We start from the raw sequence: 16,107 nt of genomic DNA on the forward strand, positions 1-16,107 counted from the left end.
ATGCTCCCAAGGCAAAATTTTATTACCTAATATCTACTCTTGTACCACGTATCATTAAACTTTTAAAAATACAAGGATCTTTTTAAAATTTATTAAAGTGAATACATGTAACTTAATAAAAAGAAATGAATAAAATTAAAACCCAAGTTTTTCAGTTATACCAAGATGGTGCCCTTAAAGCAACATGTTATGACAGTTGACAGCAAACGTCAAATCGATTACTGCATTGAAAAAGTCATCAATCCGCTATTATTCCCCGTATTACCCTTATTAGTGTTGCATTTCTTGGGAGATATTGAATATTATTTCGAAAGAATTAAAGTAAATTCGTAGATTTTTATAATCAAAAATAGTTAAAAAAAACATTTTCTTTTATTTCCTGGGCTCCATACAATTTTGGACCATCTCATTTGAAAATTAGAAATAAAGGCATTTTCATTGTTTATTTCAATGCTCCCACACTCGAACCCAAAAAAAATTACATTAGTAGGTACTTGTGTAGTATGTTACAACAAATATTTACTTTGTGGCGTTAATTAAAAACTAAAGTTTTTTTTCGGGATTTCCCGCTCGTCTACTGTCTCGCCATGGATATAAGTATTTTATACCCCTTAAAGGAACGTTACGGTACGCAGGTTAAGTACTACTATCCAGCTTAACATTTTGGATTCACAGTGCGGATGCCGGTCCATTGCTTAGCACCCCGAGTAGCTCCCGGGACTTGTGCCCGGGTGCAAGGTTAAGGAGCCTTCTTATTATGTTAACTCTCCCCTTCTCTGTTTGTGTTGTTCTCCCTTACCCACGTACCCAGCCAAATTTGCTGTGATTCTACTAGAGCAGTTTTGCTTAGACCATGCATTTCTAGCGATGCCAAGGACTTTGAGCAGGTTATAGAGAGATTTTGCTCCATTCGCACCCACCAAAGGAAATCAGTGTTCCGAAAATTAATTAGGTATAGGTATAATGTACTAGCGGACACCCGCGGTTTCGTCCGCCGTTAGACCTCCCTCTTTAATCCAGCCCTATCGCAAAATCCGTTCTTAGTGAACATGTAGTACTTACCTCTCTACCACACTGCCTAATTTCAGCTTTGTACATCAAGCGGTTTTTTTTCGACCTTTCGCATTAACATATTAAGATTGAGCATAAATCATGAAAAAAATTATGAAATATAATGTGATTTAAGAAATTTTTAAATTCAAACTCAAAACGGGGTTTGGATTTTCTATTCTATTCTATTTGCTTCTATTCCATTCTACTTCATTATTGCTATCGCGACATTCCCTTTCCGTACAAACATTCAATCCCTATTTCACCCCCTAGTTTTTTTTTTTATTTTAGGGATAAAAACTAGCTTATGTTCTGCTCCAAGGTCCATCATAATACCAAAATTTATTTTGATCGGTTCAGCCATTTAGCCGTGAAAAGGAACAGACAGACAGACTTACTTTCGCATTTATAATATTAGTATAGATTCTAATATTTCTATTAGACATGTACGTACTGTACAATTGTACAAGTGAATTCGCAAATGGTACAGTTGTAGCCACAACTCGCGTCGCCGCGTGTACTCGTAGCTCGATCACAAACTTCCTATAAAGAGATGTAGATCGCGAATGATATCAGTAACCGGTGTTACATCAACGAGATATCACTAACGCAATGTGAGTCGATCATTACAATTACGTTTACGATATTAATAGTCTGCTAAGTATCTCCTAATCGGTTAAATAATAATTATTAAATTTCTAATTACGAGTAGTATAGGTTTAAGCTTCCTTTGAACTTTCACACCGATTTTCAGATCTTGCAGTTTTTAGTTCTTTATTCTTTTAGTATTTTGATTGAAATTGCAATGTAGGTAGGTGAAAAAAATGTGTGAAAGATATTTTAAATTATTATTAAAAGGCAATCAACTTAATCATATTTGTGTACAGCAGTATCACGCACATAGAACTAAGCGATACCCAGGTAGCCCATGTAGCTGTAAATAGCTACAATAAAAAGCTGGAATATGTTCTATTTTACAGTATATGTATATCTGTGCCTCTAGACTAGTCCAGTTGTTTCTGTTACAAAACTGTGTAGCTATAGCCTGATTTTGTTTTTTTTTATAACATATAGATTAGTAGATATCAATTTTATTAAAAGAGAGTCCATCCCCGGTTCTGGGCTACCCTAACCCCGGCAATTTATGTACATACATATATCTAAAAATCTTGATACTAATAATAAATTAATAATGAAATCATTACTTGTGCACCTTCAAGGCAAGAGTGAATAGGCTTCTTCTAGGCGAGCGCACTTCATCTTAGGCCTCATCATTGATTTCCATCAGGCAAGATTATAGTCAAGCCTATACAATATAAATAAAACGTTTTACGACATTGTTAATTCGTCTGTTAGCGTACTAACACAAGCTGCGAATGCCAGTGGCACAGTGTTGCTCGCCTTGTGACTTGACCCGAGCGACCTCCGCCAGCCGCTTCCCGATATACAAACGATTACTTTTTTTTATTATCAAACAGCTATTTATAAAAACCATACAATTGAATCATAAACACGTCACGATTGAGTACATAATCACGATTAAATAAAATAACTAGCAGTTGACGCTCGCAAGAAAATCGGTGTAAATACTACGTGACCATTTCTTCATAAGATAGAATGCGGATATGGTAAGTTATCCTTAAAAGATGAATATAGGTGTATGCCATGTTCTGCGACCTGAAACATATGCCTGTAATTTCATTCAACAACACCTTCTGAATGTTGTTTAAAGAACTTATACTACTTCTACGGAGCATTTCTGATAGGAAAAGCTTTGTGATTTTTTGTGATCTAAAAGTTTTCAAACTTTTTCAGTAAACATGAGAGAATTCTCCTCCCTGCTGGTCTGCTGGCTGCTGGCGCACGCCGCAGCCGAGCCGGACAATGGCTTCGGCTCGTTCTTCTCCAAGGGCTTCAAGTCGGTCGCGCAGCCCGTCGGCTCGTTCGTAGCCGCTGCAGGAAATAACACTGGTACGTTGGAACCACATGTGTATATTACCTTTATACAGTCGTCGAGTACACTGCTGAGCTCGAGTCTCCTCTCAGAATGAGAAAGGTTTTTCTTCACCGTTTGACACCGTGATGCACACAACTGAATAGTTGGAAGTGCATGCCCCGGACCTTTGTTATTTGTTTCAATAAAACGTATACGTCTCGAGACGCTCGACCGAACTGTTAACTTAAGCCTAAGATTGGCTTTAGACGGCGCTTTGGTGCTGACAGGCGAAATGTGTGAACTCCTAGGGAGCGTTTCAGAATAACGCATAGCTATCCTGAGCTGTCAGCGCCGACGGTCAGCGTCCGGTCAGCGGGACTCTAAGGGTGGCCGCTCAGACTGACAATTTTTAGTTGGCTGACTTTTTGATTGTGCACGATATAGTGTTGGACGATTTAGTTGGACAGATGTGCGGGCTGTCATACATCGCTATACCTGTTCTATAATCGGCCGACTAAGTCGGCCAACTAAAAGTTGTAAGCGAGCGGGGGCTCTTAAACCAGCCTAATGCCGTATGTGTGAAAGAAAGGGAATTCAGACATAGTGGTTCGATACGAAGCGGTTTACATTCCCGTACGAAATTATAACTTCAAAAGTATGTAATTTCTTAAATCATTCCGGAAAAGTATCACCACAAATAATTGCTGCGTTCAGCTCTAAATTATTTAATTTTTAAAACTAATATAGGCAGATGATTTTTTGGCGCGCATTTATTATTTTTTAGATTATGAATGAATTGTACAGACTTTTAGGTACATTTTAAGTTAAATATGTAGGTAGATTAGATATAACTATCTAACAACTAACAATTGTATTTTATTTTATTTTATTAATTATTCTTGTAAATATTACAAGTAAGTACGTACCTATTCGCTAATACGGCAATAATTTTTTTTTTCAAATTCTGTATTTGGACAAGTGGAGCGATAAACTAATATTCAATCGACAAATACTATTGTGCTGTTTGGTATTTAAAGCTACCTAATATCGGCATATTTTCCGAGTCACTTACGTATGTGTAAACAATGGGGACCCATTAATAAATAATGGCAGTGGAACTACTACTGATACCTACATAACTAAAAATATTTGATTCATTTTAAAATAATATGTAATGCAACTTCTGCTGCTTATTTATTAACTAAGAAACACGGTTGTAAGCTGCCTGCATCTAGCGTCTGTTTAGCAACTTAATATCTTCGGCCACCTAGAAGCGAGTCGACCAACACAGAGCTTCTTGGTGCGGGGTCGCCATATTAGCACCTTGAGACCCCAACGTCTATCGGCTCTTCGTATACTGCTACTATACCAAAAGTAATTGTTTGTCTGCAGTCGGTGCAGCGAAGTCATTTGGCGACGGACTGGAGACGGTCGGCCGACCCATCGGCGAAAGAGTTAGCTCAGCGGGAGAAGCGGGCAGTGAGTTTGATTACAAATAAGTATTATTTCGTCATTAACAATCCATATTCGACTCGCTGTTGAGCACGAGTTTCCTCTCAGCATGAGAGGGGTTAGGCTAATAGTCCACCACGCTGGCCCAACGCGGATTGGCAGACTTCATATACCTATGAAGAGAATTGAAAAAATTCTCTGGTATGCAGGTTTCCTCACGATATTTTTCGAACCTGCGCCCTCCAAATCGAAGGCAGATGTCATATTCACATAGCTCAAGTTGTCTTTATTTAATATTATTGGGTTATTGGGCCTGACTTCAACTTTAATTAGACTATTATTACAGAAGATTACATAGAAACCCCCTTAACGATTAACTCTAGTTAGACTCCTAGAAAATCATTCTCATGAATGGTTCGCATGAACGGTTCAAAAGTCTTTACATCAAACGGCAGGGCTTTGTCGACTTGGCGATCATCAAATTTTTCGATCATTTCAATGTCGGTAATGACATCGTTTATCGAACGTTCGTTATTTCGTAGAAATAAATTAAGTTAGTAAGTATACCTATTTACATATGTTAAAGATTTTTAAATTTCAGTACTTCGCTATTATTCTACTTAACACAAACTTTTCCTATTCATATTGATAACACCGGTAATGAATTTAAATTCGGTATACCTACCAGTGGCGTAGAGTGCCCTGATCAAAATTTGTTGGGGGGCCCAATAGACGAGTGGCAAATCCCGAAAAATCCATTTAGTTTTTGATTTATTCAGCTCTTAACTCTTTCACCATAAAGTATTACTTTTTTTATACTTTTTGTCATTTCTGCAGATTTTTTCATGTTTTTTCTTCCCTAGATTGCTTTTTACATATTTTCGCTTTCACACGTAAGTGACCCCTGTAGTCCAGGGCCCCGTATCATTGATCTCGCTGATACGGCGGTGGCTACGCCCTTGACACCTACCTACTTTTACTATTTTACTTGTACTATTAATTGTGTATAATTGTATATTTTGTGCGCCAGAGGTGGCAGCGGAGACAGTGGGGCAGGGTCTGCAGAAAGAGATCCAAACTATCAAACACCCCATCGACACCACCATCTTCTACGGCATCTCCTCGCAATGTGAGTCATTCTCATTTTACTAAATCAGTTGTGAAATACAAAAATAATGTAAATCTGACTTGACAGGTAAAAATGTGCAAAAAATATTGGGCGTTTCCTACGAACAAATAAGCGATAAGGAACCGGACTTCGAAGATCTCAAGTTGGTTTTCAAAACGGAGTAAGTTTTTCCTGTACCTACCTATCTCACCTGTACCCTTAGACCAGCCTGTACCTATCTGTCTTTTATTTCAGAAAGACTGATTAAACATTAAGACAGGTTTTACTGCTGCAAGAAATTAAGCTTGTCGGGTTTTTGGAGGTATACCAGATCAGGTACAACAGATACCGAAATACGAATACGCGAGATATCATGAGCTTATATCATGAGCTTTTGGAACAATGGTAATGTTATAAACGCACTGATCTTCAGATAGTGGCTGTAGTTGGGCAGCTGGAAATACTCCCCAGCAGCCTGTATCAACATCATCATCATCATCATTATCAACCCATAATCGGCTCACTGCTAAGCTTGAGTCTCCTCTCAGAATGGCTTTAGGCCAAATAATCCACCAGGTTGGCCCAAAATCGGAATGGCATTTCACACACGTACAGAATTGAGAAAATTCTCTGGTATGCAGGCTTGCCCCGGACCGGATTCTAAACTACACCCTCCGGCATAGATCACCACTGGGCTGGAAGGCTATAGCAATGCCCTCGCATCGCAAAAATTTTCAAAATATCTTCAATGTACAGAATTTGACCTGTTGCATTTTTATTAAAAGTTTAGATTTTTTTTACAAACTTCCAATCAATATTAGTTTTTTACATATGAATTAGTTAATATTGACCTTAATTACCCGAATGTCTCATAAAAACTAGTCATCATTATCGGGACGTTGCACTTATTCTGCCCAAGTACTCTAGCTGGCCGGGCCGTCTACTAGTGCGCGAGGGCTCATAGCAAACCACGTAAGTGTTCATTTACACGAGCGGCAGCTGCTACCGACGACTGCAGTCGACTGCAGTCGGTGACATCACGGCGGCAGGCGACTGCGTCGACGCCTGCAGTCAGCGACGTCTCGGCGGCAGTGGACTTCCGTTGGCTGCCGCCGCTAAGAGTTGAGAGCTCATAGCAAACCACGTAGCTTGGTCGTAACGATAGTCGTGCCGGTCAGGTTTGCGGCCAAACGCACAATGTTTATTTGGTTTCTTTGAATTAACCTGGTCGTGGTCTTGACCGTCTAGTGTGTGAGGTCCCTTATCCAACAAATTCTAAAAGAGCTGCATCTCCGCAGGCTATTCACGACGACGATGAGCATCGGCAACGCCGCGGCCGCGCTGCGCGTCGCGCGCTCCTACGACGAGGACTCGCACCTCGTGGTGTTCTGCCACGGGTTCACCGACGACCCCTCCCAGACCAGCTTCACCAGCGTCAGCCAGGCCTACTTCGATGGCGGTCAGTTCTTGTTGTTTCTCCGTCAGCCCTTCACTTGCATCTGTCTTGTATTTGCTCCCAGAGGATTAAACTTCTTCCGCCACTTCCAACACATATTTCAATTAATTTACACAAAATCTTGCCAATATTCCGAAACCTACATCACATTACTCAGATAATGGGGATGATGACTAGGTTTGAATATATTGATTTTTATGATACATTCGGGTAAATAAGGTCAATGTCAACTAATTAATACATAAAAAGCAACGATTGTCTGGATATTTGCAAAATAAATGAGATAATAAAATTTCAAAATCTATTAAAAATCTTTTATCGTAATTAGATGAAAATTCGTACAGTTTTAGCTTCCTTACATTAAATGTGACATTTTTCAATAAATGAACTATAAACATATACGCACAAATAACAAAGATATTAGTAATTTTGTTTGAACGCCCATACAAACCTAACGATCAGCGAGCCAACGACGTCACTAAATCGTGCCATTTTGTATGGAGCGTTTTTCAGGGATCCGCGGCAGCGCCGCAAATCTGACCCTTTAAATCCCTGTAGCTCCGAAAGTAATGATCGCAGATACCCTGTTACTTTTACAAAATTGCTTTGTTATTAGTATACTCTTAATTTATATACAATTTAAAAAACTGTCATCATCCCTATTCAAATATATTGGTGAAAACCTAATAGTAGGTAATTAGTACTGTTTGAGTTTATCATAAATTCGACGCGTATGTTTTTTACCTCATAAACTACGTCATTTATTAACCAATTTTGAATTTTCATTTTTTTTTGTTTGAAAGAGAAAATCGGTTTAGTAATTTTGTGTTAAAGTCAAAATAACTGAAATACATCTTTTATGACGCTTCCATTTTTATGTTAAAAAGATTAATATTATGTACAGACTTTAATTATATCATTATTTTTTGGCATTTCTGGTTGAAACTATACCTTACAAGATTTTTTTATACTAGTTACTTGGGTCCGCATTTGACCATGAAAATTTATAGAAAAACGCTTTTAATTCCGTGATCTCACCCTGATGGTAAATGTAGATTAATTGTGACCTAAAACGCGCTTGGCCAGGTGTAGCTACCTGGAAACTTATGTTATCCACGTACCTACTAGATATTATCTAATATTCGATCAATGACAATAATTGCAAAAGACAAATGTTCCGCGAATATCAAAGAACGCCGTTCATGTTAAAACAAACTCATTATTCCGCGCTTGTGTAAGATCGAGAAAAGAATAACAATGGATTGGAATTATGTGTTTTCCTGATTTAATACGCGCGTATTGTAACTATGATCTAATTGAACCGTACGTGACTCATCTGTATTGTCTCCGGTTATCCATGACTCTTTAATTGAATCAGTTTAGGTACAAGTAGGTATAGGTACCTAAACCTATTAAAATAGGCTACAAGTGACGTTCGAATAAATTGCTTGTAGCTTAGCTCAATAAATCCTTGTCCATCATAGATCGGGTTTTAATTCATGTTTTTAACGATTTGTAGGTAAGTATTAGTTAACTAACTGTAACTGTAACTGTAACTGTAATCGTAACTCTAGTGAGTCGTAGTCTACTTGATTTTGACTCCAATTGAGCGGTCAGATTGATTTGACAATGCAATAATTTGAAAAGAAAAGGAGGATTTAGCCTAAATCGAGCACCCGTGATAAATCATCGCCTTTTATCCAAATAGAGATGATGACAGTTTTTTAAATTGTATATAAATTAAGAGTATGCTAATAGTAAAGCAATTTTGTAAAAGCAACAGGGTATCTGCGATTATTACTTTCGGAGCTACAGGGGTTTAAAGGGTCAGATTTGCGGCGCTGCCGCGGATCCCTGAAAAACGCCCCATACAAAATAGCACGAACTAATGACGTCGTAGATAATGTGAATAAATGTGTGTAAATGATCTTTAGATTTGTATGTGCGTTCAAACAAAATTACTAATATCATTGTTATTTGTGCGTTTAAGTTTATAGTTCATGTATTAAAAAATGTTACATTTAATGTAAGGAAGCTAAAACTGTATAAATTTTAATCTAATTACGTTAAAAGATTTTTAATAGATTTTGAAATTTTTTAATCTCATTTATTTTGCAAATATCCAGACAATCTTTGCTTTTTATGTATAAATTAGTTAACATTGACCCTATTTAACCGAATGTATCATAAAAATCAGCATATTCAAACTTAGTCATCATCCCCGTTGTAGATGGGCCAAGAACAAATAACAATGGCGACCTTTGTCCACAGATCGCAGGATGAGTATGATCGCGCTGGACGCCAGCCCCTACATCAGCTGGTTCTACCTGCGCTCCACCACGCTGGTGCGCTTCATCGGGGAACGGTTGGGGGCGCTGCTGCACGCGCTGGTCAAGGGTGAGCTGTCCACACTGCCCCCCTGGCCGCAGACCGCAGGCTGAGTATGATCGCGCTGGACGCCAGCCCCTACATCAGCTGGTTCTACCTGCGCTCCACCACGCTGGTGCGCTTCATCGGGGAACGGTTGGGGGCGCTGCTGCACGCGCTGGTCAAGGGTGAGCTGTCCACACTGGCCCCCTGACCGCAGACCGCAGGATTTTAAAATTTCTCAATTGGCTTAGGTCTTATCTGTTGGTTGGGATTAGCCATGATCTTACCAACCTACCGGCAAATAGTTACCGCCAAGCGACTTAGCGTTCCGGTATGGTACCGCGTAGAAACCGTCAGAGGTATGAGTATAATAAACCATCTTCAAATTAAGCCCATCCATCTTAGACGTCACTTAACATCAAGTGAGATTGCAGTCAAGTCAAGGTCTAACTTATCATGGCATCATAAAAATGACGCTGGCCCCTACATCCGCTGATTCTATCATCGAATATGTACATAGGTATATAGGTAGACGTGGATAAACAACACAATAAATAATAAACAAGTTACGACTACTAATTTATGCAATGCAGTTATCAGCAGCATCTTCTCGTGGGAACATAAATTATTATCCTAGATGTTTAACTTAAACTAACTAGTACCTAGTAGGTACATATTTAGATGTTCGTTCACAACTCACTGGTTACGCCTTCGGCATACAGTTATCGTCTTCGGACTTGAACTTTTCATTAGATTAGCCCTCTTCTATAAGCTCCACTGTTCTAAAACGATTTATCTATCAATTTATGATTTTAAGAATAAATAGGTAATTAATTAGTAATACAATGATGTATATCATTATGATATCATTGTGATACATTTTATCATAGAACTTAGGTAACTACCTACGTTCTTTGCGTTTTATAATGATAGAATTCTCTAAGTTTTAAAGTACATAGGTATTCCAACGCAAAGACTCCCAAATAGTCACGCAAAAAAAAATAAATGTATGTTTGCTTGCCTTGATTGCTATTTATTAATGTTTATTTGTTGGCAGAGGGTCAGAGTCCGTCTAAAATCCACATAGTGGGGCACAGCTTGGGCGCGCACATCGCCGGCTACACGGGCAAGCACTTCACGGAGCTGAGCGGCAGCAAGCTGGGCCGCATCACGGGCTTGGACCCCGCCGGGCCCTGCTTCAGCCGCCTGCAGCCCGCGCTGCGGCTCAACCGCACGGACGCGGACTACGTGGACATCGTGCACACCGACGCCGGGGCGTACGGCATCTCAGAGCAAGTCGGTCAGTATTTGCTTTGTGGTTGTGTCGCTTTTATGGACTGCCTCGTCCAGTGGCTTCGGATCACTAGCTCCTGGGTTCTAGGTCGGATTATCAAATATTAAACAAAGAAAGAAAAGTTTATACATACCACAAAAGAAAGATAAAATCCAAGAATTAAAATAATTTACAACAAGCATGATGTGAACCTAAAAGACTCAGCATATTACTATGTTCGAGAGGACACTGAGGGTTCTTCCGTGGAGCCATTAAGGACGTTTAGACAGTATCGAGACGTGCAGAGCGGCTCTAGACAAACCACTTCTCAACTTAGGGCACCTGCGGCCTGCCCTAAGTTGGGAAGTGGTTTGTGCTTCAACGATTAACATGCTCGGAGAGTTCAGCGCCAGTCTTGCGCTAATTCGCTAACTTTAACGTATGTTACTTGACAAATACGAAATTGAGATTCCATGTAAAAAATGTCGTCCGGTATTTACTGACAACCCATTGGATATCATACAGTACCTACCTACTTACAATTTGTCAGTTGATTTGATGTTTATTTTAATAGGTTGTTACTAAAGACAAAACTAGTGAACTGCTAACTAGTCAGCTGGTCATTATCATAAACATCTGATAGTAATAGTTACAGAATCAAAATAATATATTGTCACCCGAATTCCGCCAAGCCGCCAGCGAGCGCGGCGTCAAATCTCTTGTCCTTTAAAGAAGTAGGCCTGGCCCTGTAGCGGGTCATTCGAACAGGCTGGTAATGCCGACAACCACCGTCCGCAGGCCACAAGGACTACTACCCCAACCGCGGCACCCGGCAGCCCGACTGCCTGCTGCAGACGTGCTCGCACTCGCGCGCCTGGGAGCTGTACAGCGAGTCCGTGCTGCGCCCGCGCGCCTTCCCCGCCGTGCGCTGCAAGGACTGGGACGCCTTCGCCAACGGAGACTGCGACTTCGATAACATCAGGTATTTTGGAAGTCCATTCAAGAAGCCGATGTCCAGCAGTGGACGTCCTTCGGCTGTTAATGATGATGATAATGTGAGACTTCTATTTTAGCATCAGGCATACCTACCCGCAAGTCGAGACTGAAACTACTTGTGCAACAACAACATTTAATAACCTTGGCTTACTGAAATCATCAGAAAACATGAGCGATTATTTAGATTATTTCATTCAAAATAAGTAAAAACTTAACCGCGATCGTGGTTCGATAACAGAAATATACGGGTTTTAATTCCAATACATTACGCTCAAATCATCGGATTTTCAAAATAGACACATTTTAGCTATCACCTTATCTTAATCTGACGTGCTGGTTGAGTATTTCTAAAGTTAGCTTTTTTTGGTTGCCCTAAACGTACCCACATATTAAGGGCTCATACTTGGTGGAGGTACTCAACAAAGTGCAAGGTATACCTACTCCCTTATGTTCATCTGTAGCGCTCGAGTAACTTCAAAAATCCTCTTTGGCTCCCCTACTATAATTATTATATATGTAATTATATTTTTCACTATCCCCCACCCATATCATATAATACGCTTTCCCGTCCAAGACGCGTTTTTAGTTGGGTTCCTGAGAAACGGGTATTAAACGGGTTCTACTGTATTTGTACACATGGAAAAATCTTTGTATAATTCTAGTTACATGGGCTACGCGTCCGAGCCGGGCCCCGACGACGAGGAAGAAGGCAAGTACTTCCTGCAGACCAACACCACCAACCCGTTCGGGCTGGGCCAGGCGGGCATCAAGTACAAGAACATGGACGGCATCATACAGAACGCCGCCGACTTCGTGTCGGGATAACATAAACATTAAACAACATGTATAATAATTGTACAAGATAATATATTTGTACAAACTGTACTGTACCTATAAGTTTACGACAGGCGTTCCCAAACTTTTAACTAAATGGAACACCCACTAAGGTCTTTTGTCTTTTATTGTACGGAACTCTGTGTAAAAATATTACAAATCAAAGCCACTTTAATTCAAATAAGAACTTATACTGGGAATGTTTTGTGAAACACTTAAGTTGCATTAATTATTAATTAAGTTCTGTATTACGTCCAATAATTCCATGTGTATTGCATAATAATAATGATATAGCATCAAATCTTTAGCAACTATGGTATCAAACAATTATGCGGAACTCTGTAATCCTCGACATACGTCGTGAGCCACATCTTAGATCTACAGGCTACTTTTTCGGAACCCACATTGGAAATCGTTGGATACTCTGTAGGATACTCTCAGATACTGCACTGCACTGATTGTTACAGGGACTTTCTTGTTTAGCCAACTTAAAATGACAGTAATGATTAGAGTTGAAACAGCTGTACTTATCTCTTTGCTCAATACTTATTCAGACCTTACCTATATCATAGTACAAACATACATCCAATTGATATTACGTAGTTTTTAAAGTTGGACAATGACTACTTGTCAATAACAAAACATTAATTATGAAAATAAACGACCCACCAACTGTTGAAAATACCACCCCCTTAATTCAATAGAGGTTTTTTGTATTAATTATTAATTTATTTTAAATAAATTTCATGATATATTTTATACTTCAATCAATAACAGTTATCATCTGTTTAATTTATTTTAAAAAAAATGATATTTATTCGGCGCTTATACATATATTATGTTGATATTTTTATAATTATTGTTTCCGTAAGTTGTTTAATCATGTACTTACTCGTTTTTTGTAGTACATACACGCATTTATTAATATTTAAAAAATACATATAAAATTATTTTTATTAGTGTGTTATATAGTTGTCGTGTCTCGTAGTTTGTTAAATAAAGAATAAAAGACATACTTTAAAACAAAGCATTTTTATTTGTAATATCTGTGACGTCATAACTTCGTTAAATATCAAATAATACGGAGCTGGGACTCTTAGAAAAATAAACATCTTTAATAAATATAAAACATGAGGTTCTTGCGTATATCAGAGCAATCATTTATAATTTCCAACAAATGACTATTCTTTGCAGGTATACAGACTGAAAAAAATAACGACTTTCATCGACAAAAATGTTCGTAAAAAATATCAATATCGAATAATGTAAATTTTTCCTCTAACACACGCAAGCAATTCGAGAATTTGCGATAAGCATGTTTTGTATGATTTTTTGTATACAAATATTTAGGCACGGAAAATGATACACTTTATTTATATAAATAAAAACGCAACAATTTTGTCCAGTCCCAATAATGAAGTCATTAAAACGCTATACGTATATAAAAATTGTATCTGAAATTTTTGAAAGAAGTACCATCCTTTTCGCATATTCAAGAACTTTACAATTAAATAAAATGTCGAATTTATATAAAAATAAAGAGAATTAAGAGAAACTCTACCATTAAACTCTGATTCTGAATCAGAATATAATAAACTTAATGTTATACAAAAAAAAAAAACGTTTACGCCTAAACTGTACGAAATATATTAATTAGATAGTTATTATATTTATGTATAATTAAAATTGTACAAAATCATTGTTTCTTTTGTATATCTTCTGTGGGCGAATAAAAACAACATAATTTCTCATCTCATTTTCGTTATTTCCAAAAAGCGAGCGTTGTCCATAACGAAGTACTTAACTATTTTAATTGGGTATTTTGTGAACTTTTTATTGTCTCTTTTTACGCCAATTACAAAAAAAAACATGTTTAAGTTATCGTTCTAGTTTTCAATTGTATTTTAGGAATCTGCACAGTCTTAGCCAAGCAATTACCGGCCTCGTCTATTTAAAAGGATAGAAACGTAATTATAAAATGACATGACATGAGAACCTTGGACTGGCCACGGTTGACCTTCAAGTTGTTTTTACCATAAATAAAAGTAATAAAATGCGTAAATAAGTACTGTTTCCTTGTATATTATTATAAACCCGAAGGTTCTTAAGAGTGGATGTATCAATATCTGTCTATACGCAAAGTTGCTTGAATATTTTTCGCACACATGAGCATAACGCACTGAATGATTTCTATTTTTGTTTATTAAGGGTATCTGCAGTTAAGATATATGTATAAAATGTTCATTAAGTCTTCGCCCACAGATCCAAAAAAGGACAGTTATCTATACTTATAGAAACAAATATAAAATGAATACAATAAAAACGAACATACCATTATAAATCTAAACAATTGTGTAATACGCCAGGTATATTGGAATGTCCGGTCGGTTTATATAAAAAATGGCGATGAAACGTGATTAAATTTTAAAAAATTATTATTGTACGAATAATTTACATCGTTTTTAAATTTAACAAAAACAATCATCGAAGGATATCAATTGAACGTAATATAACATATACATTGTAGTGGAACGATTTCTCAGTTCCACATAAATGATTTTATAGTAGAAACTATATATTATTCTTGTACATGGTTTATGAATCATACAGTATGGTAGTGCAATAAAATATTCGTACAACAACAAAGTGTTGTGCTCGTGATATCGATAGGCAAACGCTCCTCTGGCCTCACCACATACGCTAGGGAGCTACACAGTACACGTCGACCGCAAGCCTGAACACAGCGGACAACTGAACGACTAATGCGACATGACAAAGACAATACAACAATGATCTCGATCAAATCTATAGAATAGGGTTCAAATCAAAATCTACTTCTAACAATATTTAGTACGCAACGCAGGTTTCAACCTATTTCGTACCTTAAAACCGCGCGTGAGCAGACAATCAATCGTAAGTTAAATTTACATTGACAATAAAATTTATATAAATTAAAAATTACTGGGTGAAATACCTACTTTGTAAGATAATTTTTAAACGACTTTATTAAAGTAATAGGCAGCAAATCTATGATCAATAAAAAGTTACATAATTACTGCCTAGATCATTCATTAACAATTACCAAGTAATTCTAAGTTATTCATTAATGAATTAAATTTAATTACGTAATTATTAAATTTATGGAAATTTCGTCACAAAACAGTGTCCGAATTCTTATTCTAAGGCACTTATCATGTACAAAATAAGTATTTAATAAAACTATAACTGCTCAGCTACTCTATAACTCGCGTATGTCAAAACGAGCGTGTCATTACTCGCGTATGTCCAAACGAGCGTGTTTCATAACTCGCGTATGTCAAAATGAGCATGTTTCATAACTCGCGTATGTCAAAACAGGCGTGTGTCATAACTCGCGTATGTCAAAACGAGCGTGTTTCATAACTCGCATATGTCAAAACAGGCGTGTGTCATAACTCGCGTATGTCAAAACGAGCGTGTTTCATAACTCGCATATGTCAAAACAGGCGTGTGTCATAACTCGCGTATGTCAAAACGAGCGTGTTTCATAACTCGCATATGTCAAAACAGGCGTGTGTCATAACTCGCGTATGTCAAAACGAGCGTGTTTCATAACTCGCATATGTCAAAACGAGCGTGTTTCATAACTCGCA

General features: G+C 37.8%; 2 protein-coding genes across 6 annotated transcripts in view; one reads left to right on the forward strand and one right to left on the reverse strand.

The window, feature by feature from the left end:
* Positions 1 to 1,524: 1,524 nt before the first annotated feature.
* Positions 1,525 to 13,757, forward strand: LOC112058409 (inactive pancreatic lipase-related protein 1). Its single transcript, XM_052888628.1, has 10 exons — positions 1,525 to 1,664; positions 2,866 to 3,021; positions 4,379 to 4,465; positions 5,469 to 5,567; positions 5,634 to 5,727; positions 6,845 to 7,009; positions 9,281 to 9,399; positions 10,430 to 10,672; positions 11,444 to 11,627; positions 12,304 to 13,757. The coding sequence occupies exons 2-10, from the start codon at positions 2,871 to 2,873 to the stop codon at positions 12,464 to 12,466; spliced, it is 1,305 nt and encodes a 434-aa protein (XP_052744588.1). The 5' UTR covers positions 1,525 to 1,664; positions 2,866 to 2,870; the 3' UTR covers positions 12,467 to 13,757.
* The window catches only part of LOC112058407 (protein 4.1 homolog), an 82,389-nt gene continuing 79,773 nt past the window's right edge, over positions 13,492 to 16,107 (reverse strand). For 4 of the 5 annotated variants that reach the window (XM_052888610.1, XM_052888606.1, XM_052888595.1 and 1 more), the window contains one exon: positions 13,492 to 16,037. The gene's annotated coding sequence lies outside the window, so the exon portion shown is untranslated. The remainder of the gene's footprint in view (positions 16,038 to 16,107) is intronic. The other variant, XM_052888602.1, reaches the window with a different exon arrangement.

Source organism: Bicyclus anynana, chromosome 2, assembly GCF_947172395.1.
Source record: "Bicyclus anynana chromosome 2, ilBicAnyn1.1, whole genome shotgun sequence".
Taxonomy (NCBI): Eukaryota; Metazoa; Arthropoda; class Insecta; order Lepidoptera; family Nymphalidae; genus Bicyclus; species Bicyclus anynana.

Excerpts from the sequence above, each read along its gene's own strand:
- LOC112058409 (XM_052888628.1), top strand. The coding sequence starts at position 2,871 with ATGAGAGAATTCTCCTCCCTGCTGGTCTGCTGGCTGCTGGCGCACGCC. Across the intron at positions 4,466-5,468 it reads CTCAGCGGGAGAAGCGGGCA|AGGTGGCAGCGGAGACAGTG; the intron begins GTGAGTTTGATT and ends TTTGTGCGCCAG. Across the intron at positions 5,568-5,633 it reads CTACGGCATCTCCTCGCAAT|GTAAAAATGTGCAAAAAATA; the intron begins GTGAGTCATTCT and ends CTGACTTGACAG.